The 21,835-nt window shown below is 36.5% G+C and overlaps 1 protein-coding gene across 1 annotated transcript; it reads left to right on the forward strand.

Annotated features, from left to right (window-relative positions):
* The first annotated feature begins 9,916 nt into the window (after window positions 1-9,916).
* LOC141392442 (rho-related protein racB-like) lies at window positions 9,917-10,582 on the forward strand. The gene has a single exon (XM_073965382.1). The coding sequence runs from the start codon at window positions 9,917-9,919 to the stop codon at window positions 10,580-10,582; it is 666 nt and encodes a 221-aa protein (XP_073821483.1).
* The last annotated feature ends 11,253 nt before the right edge of the window (window positions 10,583-21,835 follow it).

The raw sequence follows: 21,835 nt of genomic DNA on the forward strand, positions 1-21,835 counted from the left end.
GTCTTCATATAGCTCCCATAGAACCGTACCTCCCGATACCCGGTATTTTGAAGGTTGTGGCCTCAATATCAAACTGAAATGGCTGACATTTTGTATTCAGTCTTCGTTGGAGGTAAAAAAAACTTTCCACCTGAAATTTGTCGTTATATGTCCACGTCTTCATATAGCTCCCATAACCAGAACCTACCGATTTTCGGTACTTTGAAGGTTATGGTCTCAATATCCCTCCGAATTGGCTAAAATTTGGTATTAAGTCTTCATTGTGGGTATTAAACTTTCCATCTGAAATTTGTCGGTATAGGTCTAGGTGTTCATATAGCTCCCATACTACGAAAACTCCCCATTTTCGAAATTTTGAAGATTGTGGCTCTGGTTACAGATTTCTCTATTTTATTGACTTGTTTGAAGTGAATTTCAAACAAAAAATGTACACATAAACATTTTAGAAGATATTATTGAAATATATGTAGCATACGAAAATATGTGATATACATAAATTTTCCATATGCAAAAGTAATATTTGCATATGCATAATTTATACATTTCGCATATTTTTGCATATGTGATATACATATTTTAGTCCGGTCAAAATAGACATGCGTATAAGGGGGAAATAGCAAAAATTCCCACAAAGCTGAATTTTGGTGGAGAGCTAGGGATAGCCATTAGAAGCAACGTCCTAAAAGTCCCCATCGATCCCATGTGTGCAAAATAAGTTATTCGGGGTCAAAGGTCATTTTTGGAGGCATTATTTAGTTTTTTTAAATTTTCTCAAAAACGGTAGGACTTAGCAAGAGCCGGCTAAAGTAAAAGTTGTAGATTCAATAATTATCTACCAGAGTGGTCTTTATGATTCTTAAGAAAGACTTACCATTTTCGAGATATCGCAATCTAAAGGTCAAATAAAAAATTAGCCGCGTAAGTACATTATGAGGCGAACCGGTTAAAGTAACGACACTATGTGTTAGATACTTCCGTAAGCTTTCAAACGATATCCACTTTGCAGTAATCGGTTCAGTAGAACCGGGTCTAAACCCGTTTTTAAATTTGGCCTTTCGGGTCGAATAACCGGCGAACCGGATCCGCAACCGTTGAAAATTATACATTTCCGTAATCAGCGCAACAAACCCTACCTTCGGACAAAACTTGAAAAAAATCGCAGAGTTTTCGTTGGGGTCGTTCCCGTTGGGCTTTCGATTTTACATGTGGGTTAAATGGGCTATTTTTGCATAAAATGACTCTAACATTGAATAACTCTACTAAACACGCTCCGATTTTGTTGGATTTTCTTTTAGAAGATAGCTATAATTTCGCTCTTCAAGAAAATATATATTTTTGGGGGGACAAACCCGATTACTTCGCTTATTTTAGCCGGTTCGTCTGAATATGTACATATTTCCCTTATAAGTGCATAAAAATCATGTGTTTTTTAGAACAGCTATATCTCAAGAATGGTTCCTTCTAGGAAAAAAATTATTAAGGTCAAACTTGTAGATAATTTTCCTGTCTACAATATTTACTTTAGTAACTTTTTGATTAGATCAACCGTTTTCAAAAAATAAATCCGAAAACCTAAAAAACCCTTAAAATTTGACCTTTGACCCCGAATAATTTTTTTTGCACACATGGGATCGATGGGGACTTTTAGGATGTTGCTTCTAATGGCAAACCCTAGCTCTCCACCAAAATTCAGCTCTGTGGGAATTTTTGCTATTTCAATGTCTATTTTGACCGGACTATTTCGATTGGAATTTATTTAGAAGCCAAAAATATGCAAATTTTACAAAAATAGGTGTTGCATAAAATTCCGCTGTCTACATATCATTGAGCTGATATTAATCGGGGTGCTCTCATTGATATGAGAGAAGGCTACCTTGTCCCTACTGGGATGTTTGTGGAACAATTATATACAGTACATTTTAAGAAATATTCTTAAATTTGAAAATTGGCGTTGTTTAGCAATTTCTGCTACATCTTTAAATTTTGAACAATTGGATAGGTAATATGATAGGGTTCCACGCAATTTGTAAGAACTTGGGATTTGTCTGTCATGATAGAGAAAATTTGTAGCATGGGAGGAAGATGTGGTTCTCTTCACAAAACTCATTATATCTTAGGTAGTAGGTCCGTTACCAAGCACACATATTATTGCAATTTTCATCAGAGGAAAGATCGGTAGTTAATTTTTCATATATAGGCGACTTTGCCGGCATATGGCCTCCAGGGATTCAAATATGGACCAAAAACAAAATATTTTTATTTAGTATACAAAAGTAATGGTCCATTGCACCCGCTAAATAATATCAGATCATCATCAAAAATTGTAGGCATCTTCTTCGACCTAAACCCCTACCTCGTGCAAAATTTCGGAACTATTGATCTATAATTGCGACCTCTAGTATGCTTTTGATTACATAACAAGCAAAACACTCGATATATTAGGCTATAACTCTGTTATCTGACCACATAAATCAACATAATTGGCATTAATTGAAAGGGCAAGAGTTGTCCTTCCAAATATTATTTATGTGGGCGGAATGTGTGGTCTAGGAATAAAGATATTACCGGTATATTAAAAATTTTCACAATTTTCACACAAAAGTTGTGGTCCATTTAACCCTCTAAACATCATCCGATCACCATCTCAAATTGCAAGCTTCTTCTTTGTCATATAGTCTTACATTATTTAAAATTTCGAGGCCATCGGACTATAATTGCGACATACAGAGCCGCTACAAAATCGGATAAAAATTTTGTTTTTGGTCCATTTCACCCACTTAATATTTCTCGATCATCACCAATAAGAATAGGGATCTATTCTGATCTGAACCCGACCTCCATACAAAATATCGTGACGATCGGTCCATAATTGCGGCCTGGAGCGTGTTTACAATTTATAATGGACAGACGGACGGACGGACGGACAGACACACATCTCAAAATCGCTTTATCTCGTCGAGATATGAAGATTGGTATACCACATTGGGGGTCTCCGACGAATATTTCGCGGTGTTACATGAATTTTTACCAAAACAAACTTATAATACCCTTTTCCACTTTGTGGTATAGGGTATAAATATTTGGGAGTTCTCCAACTACTTCGCTAAAATCCCATACAATAATTAATGTATACTGCTAAAACTTCATCAAGAAATATGGTTTACCATCGTGAAAGCTTATTTGCTTACTGTGACAACTTATTAGGATAGGAAATTAAGAGTAATATTGAAATTACAATCATTCAAAAAACGTGAAAATTAAAAAGCCTATTATTTGCGTATTAGGTAAAATCAGTTGATGCGCATCCGTTTTCGGATACAGCGATTCAATCTCTTTCAATATTTATGCATATTTCGATGTTTCACTCAGCGGTCAAAGTGTGCCGCCAGTTGCATCACACAATGCAAAAAACCTTAAAGTGGGTAAATATCGCGCAATTTGCATACGATTTTGATGCGCATCCGGTTTTCAAATAGATTCTTCAAGAATCGCGGATGTGCCTCCACATTCTATTTTTGGCAAAAAAAAAAAAAACCATATTACTCGCGAATCTCTGAAATTTATGACACGCGTTTTCCCAAATATTATAATCGCGTATAAAGGATTCCATTTACGTGGACAATTTTAAAGAAAATCGCGGTTTAGTACGCGGATTTGTCAAAATAAATTTTTGCTGATTTTCCTATTTTCAGGGTATCTATATCCGCGGTTTTAGTGGATGGATTCGATCGCGGATGGGCTCATTAGATCCGTTGCGTAAAAAAACTAAATTCACGCGGGGTACAAAGGACATTGAATGGCACTTGTAAATTTTAAACGCAAAGAAAGGGTTTTTAAAAAAGTTCACGCATTAAATATTGGCCTTTAGACTCCAATTACTATGCATTATACGACGTAAAATAACAAGTTTTATAATCCTACTAGCAAATGCCCGCTACTTCGTATGCGGAATGGGAACAAAATATATATAAACAATATTTAATACGGGAATAGTGAATACTTGAGACCTATTTTTATTACCAATATTTTTTCGATTGTAGTCAGAATTAAAAAAAAAAAAAAAATCTGCCGTATCGCATCCCTACCCAGCTACCATATTTTTTATTTCGAATTTCCAAAAATACGTATCACATTGCAAATTTCAGATTTGACTCCTGGTTTTACCCCTTCACTAACACAGCATTCCCTTCCAGTACGAATTTCAAAACACTATACTTTATCTCACCCCTGCACATTCACAATTCAAGGTTCTTGCTTTAGCGGTTTCGTCCAGAACCCGAATTTTTATGGTAATTTTGAATGCCGAAAATTTAACGTTTCGGCATTCAAAATGACCATAAAAATACAGGTTTTCGTATAACCCCATATAACGGTACCTCTCGACTTAGTGTATTTTAAAAGAAGAACAAATCTATATTGTCCAATTCTCTTTAATTTTGCACCTTGAATACTCAGATATAAAAGTTTAATTTAAAAAATGTCCATTTCAATTCACGTTTATTAGAAGAGATATTTTGACGATTTATAGTATTTTGAAGATCTTCTGCACATTTTCCAACGGAAATTCGGAATTTGTGGCATGAAAGGTCAGAAAAACTTTTTTACAAAAAATTGTACTGAATGTGCACGGGTATGTCAACCGTATATAACGGAACATTTTTTGGAGGCATTTCAATTTATGTTTTTATACCCTCCACCATAGGATGGGGGTATATTAAGTTTGTCACTACGTTTGTAACTACTCGAAATAATCATTGTAGACCCCACAAAGTATATATATTCTTGATCAGCGTGCAATTCTACATCGATATAGCCATGTCCGTCCGTCTGTCCGTCTGTCCGTCTGTCTGTCTGTCCGTCTGTCCGTCTGTGGAAATCACTCTAGCGTCCGAACGGATTGACGTAGGTTGATGAAATTTTGGGAAAATATGTTATATTTACGTAGGACTTTTGGTATTGAAAGCGGGCTATGTAGGTCCACGCTTTCATATAGCCCCCATACAAAATGACGCGTGACGCGTCGTCGTTTTAAGGAATTTTTAAGATATTTGGCCCATTTTACCACCGAATTGGTTGTAATTTGGTACTTTGTGTCTCCAGAGGCCAAACAATATTCCTACCAAAGTTGGGTTATATAGGTCCACGTTTTGAAATAGCCCCCATATAAGGCCCCATATAAAGTACGCGTCGTTTTAAGGAATTTTTAAGATACTTGGCCCATTTTACCACCGAATTGGTTGTAATTTGGTACTTTGTGTCTCCAGAGGCCGAAAAATATTTCTACCAAAGTTGGGTTATATAGGTCCACGTTTTGGTATAGCCCCCATATAAGGCCCCATATAAAGTACGCGTCATTTTAACATATTTTGAATGTATTAGACCCATTTGACCACAGAATTGGTTGTAATTTGGTATTTTGTGTCTTCAGAGGCCAGAAAACATTCTTACCAAAGTTGGGTTATATAGGTCCACGTTTTGGTATAGTCCCCACATAAGACCCCTTATAAAGTACGCGTCATTTTAATATATTTTGAATGTATTAGACCCATTTGACCAAAGAATCGGTTGCAACTTTGTATTTTGTGTTTCCAGAGGCTAAGAAACATTTCTACCATAAAATGTTTATATAGGTCCACGTGTTGATATAGCCCCCATAATACAAATCTCCCGATTTTCGATATTTTGAACGTTTTAGCCTCATTATCACACCGATATGGCTGAAATTTGGTATTTAGTCTTCTTTAGGCGTTTAAAACTTTACCCCAGAAATTTGTAGGTATAGGTCCACGCCATCATATAGCCCCCATAGAACGGTACCTTCCGAATTTCGGTATTTTGAAGGTAGTGGCCACATTAATCCACCGAAACGGCTGAAATTTGTGGTGGAGGGTATAAAAAGTTCGGCCCGACCGAACTTAACGCTTTTCTTACTTGTTTATTATCAGAGGGTAAATACCTTCTAGTTAACAAAATTGTCGCATTGGACCACGTTTTCAAATTAACATACCAAAGCGGTCAAAACAAAAAACATCTTTTTAAAAAAAGATACTTCACGTTTGACTACCTAATTTCAGTACATTATTTAGAAACTCCTTGGCGTTAACAGCAATGGAACAATATTCAGTACAATTTTTCAAACTCAGAACTTTGTCTCAAATTTTAGAGTGATCTTCATAACAAATATTTTTCCATTTGGTATTTTTTGTACAAATAGCGTATTTCCAAATTATATAATCCCAGCTTTGTTCCTACACCCAACACCAAATTTATTACTTTAACTGTTTACACAATACCAAAATGGTTTTGGTACCAACATGTTACCCAACTTTTCGTACACATAGGTAAACGTTTCAAAAATTACTACCTTATATTCAACATATATCCTAACCCCAATTCACTTTTCCAGCCTTACCAGTTCCCCTGAAACCCATTTGAGGACTATTTAGTACTTTTTGTATAAATTAGTACGATTTTTCAAAACCTCCTCCCTACCTCCACTCTAAACACCAATTGCTAATCTAATACCGAATTTCAAAATTCCAGTTCTTCGCTTTATAAAATCACAAATTGTACAAAATGCTATACCATATAGCAAATACCAAAAGGTACCAAATTTTGTATCATTTAGCACTTTTCGTACAAGACTTTCCAAAATGTTCACCTAAACCCAAATTATAGCCTATGTAGTTCCATTTAGCACTTTTCCATAAGTACGAATTTCCAAAACTACCTCAATCCTACACTCCAACAGTAATCTGTTCACGCAAATACAAATTGTAGCGAATTTCGTACCATTTAGTACTACTTCGTGCACATTAGTACGATTTTCCAAAGCTACCTCCATATCTCAATTCTATATTCCAACAGTAATTTTAATTCCAAATTTCAGGATTCCAGCTCTTCAAATCCAAATCATACTTAACTCACTACCATTTTGGACTTTTCGACATCTTTCTTACTCTTCATCAGTGACCCCCATTTCAAATTTCAGGATTCCGGCCCTATTCGTTAAGCCATATCCAAATTGTACTATATTTAGTACCATTTAGTACTTTTCGTATACTTTTAATTCGAATTTCCAAAAACCTTTCTTTTTTACTCTCCACCAGTGACCTTCATTCTAAATTTCAGGATTCCAGCTTTATTCGTTCACCCAAACCCAAATTGTACTTAATTTAGTATGTACCATTTATTACATTTTGTACACTTATAGTTCGAATTTCAAAAAACCTTTAATTTTTACTCTTCATCAGTGATCCTCATTCCAAATTTCAAGATTCCGGCCCTATTCGTTAACCCATATCCAAATTGTACTATATTTAGTACCATTTAGTACTTTTCGTATACTTTTAATTCGAATTTCCAAAAACCTTCCTTTTTTAATCTCCATCAGTGACCTTCATTCCAAATTTCAGGATTCCAGCTCTATTCTTTCACCCAAACCCAAATTGTACTAAATTTAGTACCATTTATTACTTTTCGTACACTTATAGTTCGAATTCCAAAAACCTTTCTTTGTTACTCTCCACCAGTGACCCTAATTTCAAATTTCAGGATTCCAGCTCTATCCGTTCACCCAAATCCAAATTGTACTAAATTTAGTACTATTTAGTACGCATTTTAAAAATTATCTCCATATCTCAATCCTACACTCCAGCAGTATTATTAATTCCCAGTTTCAGGATTCTAGCTTTATTCGTTCATCCACAATTGAAATTGTACCAAGTTTAGTACTTTTCGTACACATGAGTTCACAACCAGAACACACTTTCTTGTATAAACCTTAGTTCTCAATCTTAATTATCAATCAAAATTGCAAGCTTATAGCGCTATCCATTTACATAATACCTAATGGTACCACGTTTAGTATACTTCAGTACTTTTCGTACACTTATAGTACAATTTCCGAAAACTCTTTGGTAGATCTAAGTTCGAATTTCCAAATCTAATCTTAAACTCCAGTAGTAATCTTAAATCTAAATTTCAGGATTCCAGCTTTATCGATTCACCCAATTCCAAATTGTACCAAATTTAGTACCATTTAGTACACATAATTACGACATTCCAAATGTACCTCCATATGTCAATCCTAAACTCAAACAGTAATCTTTTTTTTGTAAATTTCAGGATTCCAGCTCCATCCTTTCACCCAGATTCAAAGTGTACAAAATTTAGTACACATAAGTACGAATTTCCAAAACTACCTCCATATCTCACTCCTACACTCCAATAGTATACGCAGCTCTATTGATTCCAGCTCCATTCTTTCACTCAAATCCAAATTTAGTACCATTTAGTACTTTTCGTACACATAAGTACTATTTCCTAAACTGCCTCTACTTTTCAATCCTACCTTCCAACAATAATCTTAATTCCAAATTTCAGGATTCCAGCTCCATTCGTTCACCTCAAATCCAAATTGTACTAAATTTAGCACCATTTAGTACACATAAGTACCCAGTTCCAAAACTATTTCCATATCTCAATCCTACACTCTAAAAGTAATCATAGTTCTAAATTTAACGATTCCAGCTCTATTCGTTTACTCAAATCCAAATTTAGTACCATTTAGTACTTTTCGTACACATAAGTACAATTTTCCAAAATTGCCTCCACATTTCAATCCTAAACACCAACAATAATCTTAATTCCATATTTCAGGATTCCAGCTCCATTCGTTCACCTAAAATCCAAATTATACTAAATTTAGTACCATTTAGTACACATAAGTATCCATTTCCAAAAGTATCTCCATATCTCAAGACTACATTCCTGCAGTAATGTTAAATTCCAGTTTCATGATTCCAGCTTTATTCGTTCACCCGAAATCGAAATCGAAATTGTACCAAATTTAGTACCATTTAGTACATTTCGTACACATGAGTTCACAACCAGAAAACAACTCCTTATATTATCGTTAGTTCTCAATCTTAATTATCATTCCAAATTTCAAGCTTTTAGCTCTATCCGTTCACATGATACCTAATGGTACCAAAATTAGTACATTTCAGTACTTTTCGTACACTTATAGTACGATTTTCCAAAAACGTACACATAAATAGGGACACACGTTCCAAATTTCAGAGTTCTAGCTCTACGCGTTCGCGTAAAACAAAGGGTACCATATTTAGTACCTTTTGGTACTTTTCGTACCCTTCCACTTCGAATTTCGAAAAATCCAGCCTTATCTCACCCCTACACACCAACAGCAACCCACACTAAAAATTTCAAGTTTCTAGCTTCAGCCGTTTCGTCTGGGCGTTGATGAATCAGTCAGTCAGTCAGTCACTCACCTCACTACTCTTTTATATATATAGATTATTAGTTTTGAATATTATCTTGTTTCGCGTCCGAATTATTAAAAAAATTCAAAAAACCCCGAAATTCCGGCTTCAAAATGTCAGCATCAATTTTAGGTGGATGCACTGGAAGTATTCTTTGAGTCTTTCTTTGGGCATATGTCTATAAAATGTAAGGTTAAGCCAGAAATTGGAAGGGAGCATAAAAAAACTTGTTGGCTTCAACCCATTTTTACCCATTTTTCTACATTGATGCCAACACAGCTTCCACGTAAATTAATTTTAATCGTCGATATTATGGGATCCCTCCTAAAACATTTCATTTTAAAGAATGTATATCATACTATATAGAATATGTTAACAGTTCGCGAATTCTGAATGGGTGAAACTCGGATTCATCGATTGTAAAACATTTTTGGTTTTCGCCATATGTATGTTTAAACATACATACACATATATACGATTACCACCACTTGATGTAGTAAATGGTATAAAATTAACCAATGATTAATCCGTTCGCTGGTTCATCTTTCACACTTGTTACAAACATGATTGGGAACAATTATGCCAGTCTAAATTAAACAGTTGACCAATAACGACTTCCGATTCAACGAGGAATGGCTTGTACTAAGAAAAAAATAAAATTTCTTCTACTGGGCGATGCTGGCGTTGGCAAATCCAGTCTAATCAGCACCTATTTCTACAAGTTAAGTTTAGTTTATCATGAACATCGTTACGATAAGAGGCGTTATCAAATAGAAATGATTGAAATACTCACCTTCGAAGATCTGAAACGCTTTCATATGTATGAAAATGAAAACGATGCCGTGGTAAATATTTTATGTTTCAATGTAACATGTCGTAAGAGTCTCTACAGCATACGTCATGGATGGATACCGGAAATATTGAAACTTAAAAAGAATCCAAAAATGTTTCTTCTGGGCCTGCAATGTGATCGTCGTGAACAATTTCTCACCAAATTGACACATCATTGTGTGAGTCCCGGCGAGGGCAGGCAGCTGACGTTGTACTATGAAAACCTCTACTATGTAGAATGCTCTGCATTGAAATTGGCAAGTGTTAAAGAAGCTTTTGACAAAATCATGCAAATTTACTTCTATGTGGATTTAGAAAAACAGATGGAAGAACGTATCTTGAAGTTGTATGCCAGGATGCAAATACAATTTAAATTTTACGGTCCAATAAGATGGAGACGTGAAAGGTTCAAGAGCGTGGAGGACTATACACATCCCGATGAGGAATGTTTTCTTTATGATGATTAATAAAACGAATGTATTAATTTAAGTATGTATGTATTAAGTACATATGTATACAAATCGATTCTTCGATTTTTTTTTAAAAAAGAAAATAGGAAAGCTCGACAAGGCCGGTTTAATATAATTAGCTATGAAAAAGATTACATATAATCTAAGTCATTAATCACTTACCACACATGGTCACAGAGATGATACACCTATTTGTCTTCGCTGGTGTTACCTTAGATGACGTTCTGTCTTCTAGTTATTGCAATTGGACTGCCGAGTTTGGGTCAAGTTGTTGCCGTCTGATTGTTGTTGTATACAGTATATTTATTATATGTTTTTAAGTTCGGTTATCAGCTTAATCTGGCTATGGGTCTATCTCCAGTTCTAGAAATGTGGCTGCCTCAATGGGTTGCAGCCAAAAAGCTACTGCTGTTTGTTGAGAAGGTTAGTCATTGCAATTGAAAATGTGCAGTGTGTCGTGCGGCCCTGTGTCGCATGCTGGCCACATGTTTTGCACGGTGTCATCGATCCTTGCCCTATAGGAATTTAGACAGCTGCACCATCCCCACCGTAGTTGAGCCAAAACTAATGTGGTTTGTTGTGGCATCTGACGCTCCTTAACTGCGATAAGTTGTATCTGTATTTAAAGCTACTCAACAGACTTGTTGAACTGGGGGTTCTCTATTGTAAAGTTGTACCTCTCTTTCCAGATCATGAAGAACCCTCCTGGCATTCCTGGGTGGGGGAGTCCTATCCATCATTTGGTGATTGGGATGCCTTTCATGGTAACAACAGAGCAAGTACTGTAAATAGAACATGCTATAGAGCATTGCCTGAAGACATGAGGAGGCAAAATGTTGCAGTTTTCAGGACGGCATTCTGACAGGTTTGAATATTTTTCAATCGCGTTGCACTTATATTCGCTGACCACACTGGCACTGCATGGCTTACCACAGACCGACGTATTGCGTTGTATGTGGTCAACAAGATTTCTTTATCTGCACCTGAAGTGCTGTCCGCAAGGAAATTTATGATCTTGTTCCTACATTTCAGCTTGTCGCAGATAACTGAAGCATGCACGCACGAAAACTTGCTGCTGAATGTGACCCCTAGAATCTTGGATTAGTTGGTGGTCGGAATTTTGCTAACTTCGACCATAAGAGTGGCCGTAGATGCCGATATTGCATATTCCTCGCGTAGAAAAAGGTGATATAATCAGTCACGATCTCAAGGAGAGGTTAGAATAGAGGTTCCGTTGATATCTCCGGAACCTTGGGGAACTCCCTTTTTCACTCTATGGGCGTTAGACTTCTTGTTACTGAATTCCACCTACGACTGGTGTACACACATATAATAGACTATCCAACGTTTCAAACTCCTCAGTCGGAGGGTAGTTTCCTCGATGTCATCAAACATCGTGGAGTGCTTGACAGTATCAAAGTCTTTTCATATGTATGTCAAGCGCCAACATCATTGTCTATCACACGGCTTACTCTGGTTGAGTCCTCGACTAATATGTGTGGAGATGGCATGTTGCGCTGTTAGCATGCGGTGCTGCTTATGGAGGCTATGCTGATGATTGACAACCGGATAGCTATTTCTGACGCTGGTGAGGATAAAACCTCAAGGGTGTTTTTTATGGACGCAAATGGCAAATCGGTCTGTACACGCAGAAAAATTTATGTTAGAAATATGTTTGGATCCAAACAAATATATGTTTGGGACCGGTTGCAAACAAATATATGTTTGGATCCAAACATAATATGTTTGGGTCCAAACAAATATATGTTTGCAACATTTTGTAACATATCTAAATTTGATATGTTTGGGTAAAACATACTTTTTATGTTAGAACATTTTTTGTCATGGGTGGAGAGAGGATGTTTGTCAACGAGAGTAATAACAGTGCTCTCGCGGCTGTGGAATGCTGCTTTATAATAAAGAGTTGTGTGTATTGTATAATAGAAGACGTAGAAGCGAAGAAGGGGGCTTTGGTGGCATGTATGCGTCAAACTCGTGTGTTTCTTGTTTTGTTGTTGTTAACCAACGAAGAAGAAAAGAAGAAATGATATGAATTATATTTTTTTTCTTTCTTCAGTGTTTTAGTTGCCTTTGTAGAGTCAAGACGGTAAAGTGCGTGAATAAATCAGTGTTTTGTGTTTTCTTAAAGAAATTGTGTTTTTATTAAATTAAATGCCCAATACATTTTATAATTGAATCGGAAAGTTGAATGGAATTATTTTATTGGACAAGGAAGAAATCGCATTTAATATTGGTAATTACATACATACTTATGTATATTTGAAATATGGCACATCCATATTTATTTATTACATTACATAATCATTTGATTCTAGATGCCGATTCCCCGCTGATGATTTCAACTAAGAGGACAATTTGTTTTATTTCACAACTAAGGAGAAGCGTTCAACTACGTTTCTATATATTTTTCCTTTTTAAAAGTGTGACTACAAATTATTTCAATCAGTTTTCTTTTATTAAAGTGTGTTATGTATTTCTTTGGAATTTTGTATGTACCTATGTGTTTGTTGTTCTTTTGCCTTTTAATAAAAAACCACAACATTTGTGTGTATACTATAGAGATAGCCAGTGAGCTCTTACTGAGAGCAAGTGAGCACACATTTTAAAGTGTTTTACATTGAATTTTACGCTCCCTTGCTCTCAGTAAGCGCCCACTGGTGCATGTGTTTGTTTTTTTTTGTGCCTATTGGGTTTGTATTTTTTTGCACCCAAACATATAAAATGTTTGCACCCAAACATACAATTGTTTCCACCCAAACATATATATCTTTGCACCCAAACATAAATATCTTTGCACCCAAACATATATATGTTTGCACCCAAACATATATATGTTTGCACCCAAACATATATTTGTTTCCACCCAAATATATATATGTTTGCAGACCCAAACATATATTATGTTTGGGACTGTTGCAAACATATATATGTTTGCTGCAAAATATGTTTGGGACATATGTTAGAGAGGCCGATTTTTTTTTGCGTGTACGATTCAACTTTGCTGGCGTCAGTAGCGGGACCACCCTGCACATTTTCCAGACTTCGGGAATGATGTGGGTGGCTAGCGACAGTGAGAACTTTAGTGAGATAATATACTCCCTGCTCATATAACTCTTTCACCATTACCATGGAGATTTCATCTGGGCCCAACGTTTTGGATGATTTAGCGTTCCTGGTGACATTCGCCATATCACCCATTGTAACTTGTGCTAGTTTCTCCTCGGCAGGAAGATATCTGATGCGACCTAGTACTCTTCTATTCGCTATGTCAACCACGGGGTGATCGACAAACTGTCGATTAAAATAACATGCGTACCTATTCAGATCAGTCAGCGTAACGTCGCCAAAGGTGGCTGAGGTCCTATCTTCCTTCTTTTCAGGGTTCAAGAGTGACTTAAGCGTTGCCCACAATTCACTCGTTCCGGCTCCAATTTTGCAGCTCTTCAAATGGTTTAACCTCATCACACTCATTTCCTAATCGCGTCGCCTCTACTAGGAAGTTTGGTCTCACTTCGGGTATTCGACCAGCAGGTATATGGCGAGCGGCTACAGCAGTGATGATGCCTCGGAACGACCTTTCCGCTACCCGAACATCAGAAGGATTGGGCAGATCTCTGAAGCGGTGATTAGTGAACTCTCCGAAACTCGGCCAATCAGCTTTTCCATGATTGACGAAAGTGCGGCGTTCAGAGGTGATAAAATCGGGCGGTCTGATATTGGAGACAATTATGGGGAGATGGTCTGATCAAAGAGAAATGACTGGTCGCCAGGTAACGTCATTTGTCAGACCAAGTGACACGATGGTTATGTCTAGCGAACTATGACACTCTCCTCTAATTCTGGTTCCAATCCCAAGGCAGCGGGTTCTCTCGTACCGCATTGACCCGAAACCACACAACATCCGTGTTCCGGCTAGCGGCTGCCACCTCAGTGTACATATGTTTGTATGTTATACCTGTTGTGGGATTTGGCCACCTGGTTTTGACTGCTGTGGAATTTGTGAGATCTTCGACAGGTGGCATATTTCCTAAGCGATATCGGACTAAGCTCAGTTGGCGATAACGTCAACGACGATTTGGTCTCCACCAGTTTGGAGAAGAAAAATAGGTTAATTGTGATTATCCTGTCTCGCTGAAGGCAAAATCTCCCTTCCTGATGAAATATGGATCACTTCGCTTCATATATCTTCATCATTCAGAGGTCAATGAACCAAGGGACCTACTTTCCTGGCTTATCTATCCTAAAGCATAATTAAGATATCATCGCTTCATCGAAGTTTTGATACAGCGCCCATAGAAGTGTACCTCCCTATTTTCAAGGTTTTAGCCTCATTATCACACCGAAATGGCTGAAATTTCGTATTTTGTGTTCTTCGGGAGTATAAAACTGTCTCCTATAAATTTGTCGCTATAGGTCAACATTTTTATATAGCCCCTAAAGAGCCATAAAGAACCGATTTTCGGTATTTTAAAGATTTTAGCCTCACACCAAAATGGCTGAAGATTGCTATTTTGTCTTCTTTGGGGCTACAAAACTTGGCGCCAGAATTTGTTCAGTGCAGATCAAGGTTTCGTATTATATCTTCGCTAGGGATATACAACATTACTACAGAAAAATGTCGGCCCCCATGTAACGGTAATGTACCATTTTCTGTACTTCGTGGGTTCTTTGTCAGATTTTCGGACCGATATGTGTATGTAACAATGCTTTCGCAGGGACACAGTGGTCGGGGAGCTTAGTACTTTCATAAACTAAAGGAAACTTATTATTCCAGTTTGCTTCAGTACAGCTCGTGGTAGAGGGTATAAAAAGATCGGGTATAAGGTAAACTGTCCGGTCGCACGTAACGCGTTTTTTGTCTTGTTTGTATATATGTACATTAACATCTCGTATGACCCTTTCCTTGCCTGAAACCTCGTTTGCAATTGAAAGTCTAGAAGAGGTTTTATTCTGAATAAAAATATCCATTTTGCAGGAATTCCATACTAAGACATGGCTTGGAAACCCTTTGACTTTATTGGGATGCCGAAGGTGGCTTTACAGCCGACGAATGGGATGTATGTGTCGATCTGTTGTCATTGGCCTTCTCTCAAAAGATTGAAGAAATGCTCCTTTGCCACTGTGCTTCCGCATTATCGGAACAAGAAATGCCGTCTTCCAGCATGTGGGTCAATTGAGGGGAGTAGGCTTGTGCTAACTGTGGTGTTTGTAGCTTCTCGACATCCAGCTTCAGTACTAAGACGAATACGTACCTTGACTGCTACAAGGAAATGGTCTGAATCGTAGTTCGCTCCCCGAATCTATATGCCATCTAACACACTGTCAGTCTGTCTGCCTGTATGCCTGGCAAGAACGCAGGTGAGACTGATGTTCAAGAACTTTGATTCTATACGGATTGCCTCAATTCTCTCAACAACCGGAATGCCGTTTTAAAAGTTTTACCATTAACAAGTAAAAATCGCTAAAGGCCCAATCTCAATCAGCTCGTTGCTAGCTTTGCTTGCTTTTTTAGTTTCAAATTATAAAGGAATGCCAGAACCTTTTTGCAATCCTGCCGCCGTTCTCCTTTATAATTTCGCATCAAAAAGCGGCAAAGATTGATTGAGTTTTGGTCTTAAGTTCGGCCGAGGAACTATTTTGAAATTTTTTGGTGGAAAGTTTGGTGACAGCAGGGAACATCAAATATCAAATTACAGCTAGTTCGGTTAAAAATTGTAGGTAAAATCCTCAAAATATCGAAAATCGAGAGGTACCGTTATATCGGGGCTATACCAAACCGGTCAGAAATTGTATCTAAAATCCTCAAAATGTCGAAAATCGGTAGGTACTGTTATATGGGGGCTATACCAAAACATGGACCTATGTTGAAAACTTTTGGCGAAGATGTATTGTGACCCCAACCGAAAATGTCAAATCTATATATATAAAAGAGCTCAGTGAGTGAGTGAGTGAGTGAGTGAGTGACTGACATATCATCGCCCAGACGAAACCGCTGAAGCTAGAAAGCTGAAATTTTGACTGCGGGTTGCTGTCGGTGTGTAGGGGTGAGATAAGGCTGGGTTTTTGGAAATTCGACCTAGAAGGGTACGAAAAGTACTAAAAGGTACTAAATATGGTACCCTTTGTATTAGGCAAACGGGAAGAGCTAGAATTCTGAAATTTGGAATGAGGGTAACTGATGGAGAGTTAGAAAGATGTACCAAAGGGTTTTTGGAAATTCGACCTATAAGTGTACGAAAAGTTACTAAATTTGGTACCAATTGTATATTTTGATCAGATACAGCTACAATCTTCATATTTGGTATGGGAATCAAGGTTGGGAAGTGGCGTTAATATAAGGAAATGATTTTGAAAGTTCGTACTTATGTGTACGAGTAATACTAAATGGTACTAAATTTGGTACAATTCGGATTTGGGTGACCGGATAGAGCTGAAAACCTGAAATTTGGAATTTAGATTACCGTTGAAGCGTGCGATTGAGATATGGGTGTACTTTTGGAAATTCATACTTATGTGTACGAAAAGTACTAAATGGTACCAAATTTGGTACAATTTGGATTTAGATAGACATAGAAACCTGAAATTTGGAATTATGATTACTGATGGAGTGAAGGATTGAGGTAGTTTTGGAAATTCTTACTTATGGGTACGAAAAGTTGTAAACGGTACTAAATTTGGTACAAATTGGATTTGGGTGAACGGATAGAGATGGAATCCTGAAATTTGGAATTTAATTACTTTTGGAGTGTAGGATTAAGTTAGTCTTGGAAATTTATACTTATGGGTACGGAAATACGAAATGGTACTAAATTTGGTACAATTTAAATTTAGTTGAACGGATAGAGTTGGAATCCTGAAATTTCGAATAAAGGTTACTGATGGAGTGTAGGATTAAGATAGTTTTGGAAATTCATACTTATGGGTACGGAAAGTACTAAATGCTACAATTTATATTTGGGTGAACGGATAGAGTTGGATTGAGGAAGTTTTGGAAATTCGTAGTTATGAGTACGATAAGTACTAAATTTGGTACAATTTGGATTTTGGGGAACGAATAGAGCTGGAATCCTGAAATTTGGAATTAAGATTACTGTTAGACTGTAGGATTGACTTAGTCTTGGAAATTCGAACTTATGGTTACGGAAAATACTAAATGGTACTAAATATGGTACAATTTAAATTTAGGTGGCGGATAGAGCTGGAATCCTGAAATTTGGAATTAAGATTATTTATGGGGTGTAGGATTGAGATACGGAAAGTACTAAATGGTACTAAGTTTGGTCAATTTTGGATTTGGGTGAGCAGATAAGCTGGAATCCTGAAATTTATAATTAAGATTACTTATGGAGTGTAGCATTGAGGTAGTTTTGTTAATTCGTACTTATGGGTACGGAAAGTACTAAGTGGTACTAAATTTGGTACAATTTCTATTTGGGTGATCGTATAGAGCTGGAATCCTGAGATTTCGAGTTTTGGTTACTGTTGGAGTGTGGGATTGAGGATATTTTGGAAATTCGTACTTATGGGTACGAAAAGTAATAAGTGGTACTAAATTTGGTACAATTTAGATTTGGGAAGACGGATAGAGGTGGAATCCTGAAATTCGCAATTACTGTTGGAGATAGTAATTGAAATTCGTGCTTTTATACGAAAAGTATTAATGGTATTATGAATGGAGGTGGAATTCGGAAATTTGGTATTATAGCCGCTGTTGGTGTGTAGGGTTAAGATATGGATGTGGTTGTAGATATACGCACAATATGTGTACGAAAATTACTAAATGGCACAGAATTTGGTCCAAATTGTTATTGTGTAAAGGGGTAGAGCTGAAATTGTGAAATTCGGTATTAGTATAGCAGTTGACGTTTAGAGTGGAGATAGAGAGGACGTTTTGGAAATTCTTACTAATGTATACGAAAAATACTAAATCGCTGTTTCGGATAAAAGGAAGTAATTTTTGAAACTTATACATACTATAAGTACTAAATTTGGTACCAGTTTGGTGTTACATGATGGGATATACATAGGTGGAACTTCGAATTGTTGTATGAGGGATTGTGTTGGTGTTTAGATACGGATTTTTTGAAATGCATACAAATTCTAAAATTAGGCTGAGGGCTGGATGATTTATTGAGAAATAAATTTGACGTTGGGTGCAGCAATGAAGATGGAATTATATCATTAGTGCGTGAAAAGTACAAAATTGCAATAAATTTGATATTGGGCTAAGGAATAGAAGTGAAATTCTGATATATTATTGATTTGTCAGGTTAATTGTTAAAGGTGATCGTATAATAAATGTACTAGAAGTATTAAATAATACCATGGCATATTTATATAAGGTAAATGCATGAATTACAACAACTAACAAATTTACATTGTTGTTATAGAAAATTTAATGTCAAAGAAAATATTTAATAATCTGGTCGTTCTAAAAAATTTCTCAGGAAAAACATAAAAACATTTTGAAAATCCTCTAAAATAGAACAAATTTGAATTAAAATGTAAATATAAAGCATTCAGAATAGTCGTAGGTCATTGTTATTACACCTATACGATAAAAAGAAGTATTTTATGGTAGCAAATTTCGAAGTTTCAAATTTTATGAGTAGACCCTATTACACTTTGAAAACCAAATTTACAAAAAACAAGTAAAAATACTATTGTTTCAAGGTTAACACGAATTCGGTTTCTAAATAATGTACTGAAATCAAAAAGCAAACGTACCTTTTTAACAAAATTGTTTTTATCTTTGTTGTCTATTCTAAATGTTATAGTAAGTTCATTTGAAAATGTAGATCTATGCGGCTAATGTCTTACAATAAGGTTTTTACATCCTGAGAAAAAAAGGCCTAAAATAAAATGTCTCAAAAATTATCTGTTATATAGGGTAACATCTTCTGAATAATGGTTTTCTACATTTTGATATCACAAATTCTCAAATTCGGTTGGAAAATGTGGATAAAATTTTCAAAATACCCATACCGTTCTAATAAAACATGGACTGGAATTTAAAATGTAGGACGATGTTGAAGTGTACAGGTCTTTTTTTCAAATTCGAACAAAACGTATACTAGCAGTACTTGAAAGAAATTAAATATCAATTCAAATAGATATTATTACATCAAAATTTTCAGTGTTCTCCATATTAAATATTGTTTATTTGTATATTATTCCTTTTTCGCTTACGAAGTAGCGGGCATTTTGCTAGTATATAATATATCGACAAATTTCTAGTGGAAGGTTATGTACCCCCATCGAAGACTAAATAACTCATTTTAGCCATTTCGTTGGGATATTGAGTTGCCAACCTTCAAAATACCTAAAATAGGTGGTACGGTTCTAATACCTACAACTTTCTGGACCTATACCTACAACTTTCTCATGCGGATATAAACCGCAACGGAGACTACATACCTATTTTATACATACAATTTTGCCATTTCGTTGGGGTATTGAGGCCACGACCTTCAAAACACCGAAAATCGGGAGGTACCCTTCTATGGGGGCTATAAGAAGAGGTGGACCTATACCGACAAAATTCAGGTGGAAAGTTGTATGCCGTTCAATGGGGGCTATATGAAGACATGGACCTATACCGACAAATTTCTGGTGGAAAGTTGTAAAAGACCAACGAAGTCCAACGAAGTCCAAGGGCCAAATTTCTGCCATTTCGGTGGGATAATGAGGTTAAAACATTCAAAATACCGAAAATTGGGAGGTTCCGTTATATTGAGGGCTATACCAAAACAGGGACCAATGTTGACATATGTTTTATGTCAAATTACAGCTAGTTTGATTAAATTCTCAAAATACCGAAAATCGGGAGGTATCGTTATATGGGGACTATATCAAAACGTAGGTCGATATATCACATCTTCAAACTTAACCTGCTTATTGAAAAAAGTGCAAAAAATATAGGATCCCAGCACAATTATTGTGGACGCTAGACTGCTTACAACAGACGGACATGGGTACATCGACTCAGAATTCTATATATACTGATCAAGAATATTACTTACTTACTTGGCTGGCCCATTATAGAACTTTTGTTCCATAAGCCGAACTAAGAAAAGATCTGCTTGTTGCTTCGCTTTTTGCAATACCGGGTTTTTCGATCTCTTTGAAAATGAGAAAAGATAAAAACACCAACCGCACGGTTCGAATGCTTATTCAATTCTGATTTTACTTAAACTATTTTACTTACACTCGTTATTATAATGCGGCCTAGCCAACGAAGTCGTGCATTTCGATACGTTTATCTATACTGATGGCGTTGTATAGCAGATACAGCTCATGGTTCATACGACGTCGATATTCACCGTAAACGAAGATTGGTCTGTAGATCTTTCGAAGAGCACTGACCTGTCTGCTTGCGCAAGTACCCAGGATTCGGAACTATACATCAGCATGGGTAGTATCAGTGTTTTGTAAAGCGTTATTTTTATTTAACGAGATGTGTCTTTAAACTGCTTACTTAAGCCAGAGTAACATCTGTTGTTTGTTGTATTTACAGCTTTGCAGAGGTAGACGAAGTCTTTTACTACCTCAAAATTATAGGACCCAACTTCAGAGCTTCCGAGCTCTGTGGAAGCATTGCGCGTCGACACCATCAATTTGATCTTCTCGCCATTTACCGCCAGACGCACTTTAGCAGATTCTCTTTCGGCCTTCATAAAGGTATCGGTTACTTCTTTTACTGATCATCCTATGATGTCTATATCATCAGCATAAGCAAGTAAAATGTGGCTATGGGTGTAGATTGTGCCATTTCTTTTAACGTTTGCCTCTCGTATAACCTTTTCCAGCATGATGTTGAAGAGATCACACGAAAGGCTGTCTCCTTGTCTTAAACCTCTTTTGGTACAAAACTGCTCGGAGAGTTATTTTTCCGATTTTAACTGAGGATCGAGTGTCAGTTAACGTAATTTTACAGAGCCGAAATTCAGACTTGGCTGCTTTATAATCGACAAAAAGGTGGTAGGTGTCGATCTGCATCTCATGGGTCTTCTCCAGGATTTGCAGCAGGTTAAATATCTGTTCAATGGTGGACAAGAACTGGCAAAATATCGATAGCACTATCGATACTATCGATATTTTACGTTTTGGGCTAATATCGATAGTTATTTTCACTATCGATATTATCGACAGAATTCTGCCATTTGTAAAATTGAAAGAATAAGCAAAAGAACAAGGCCAAAATCAAAACAAATGAAAATTGTTTGGATC

The sequence above is a fragment of the Musca autumnalis genome, unplaced genomic scaffold (genome assembly GCF_047663935.1).
Source record: "Musca autumnalis isolate F117 unplaced genomic scaffold, ASM4766393v1 scaffold_2, whole genome shotgun sequence".
NCBI lineage: Eukaryota > Metazoa > Arthropoda > Insecta > Diptera > Muscidae > Musca > Musca autumnalis.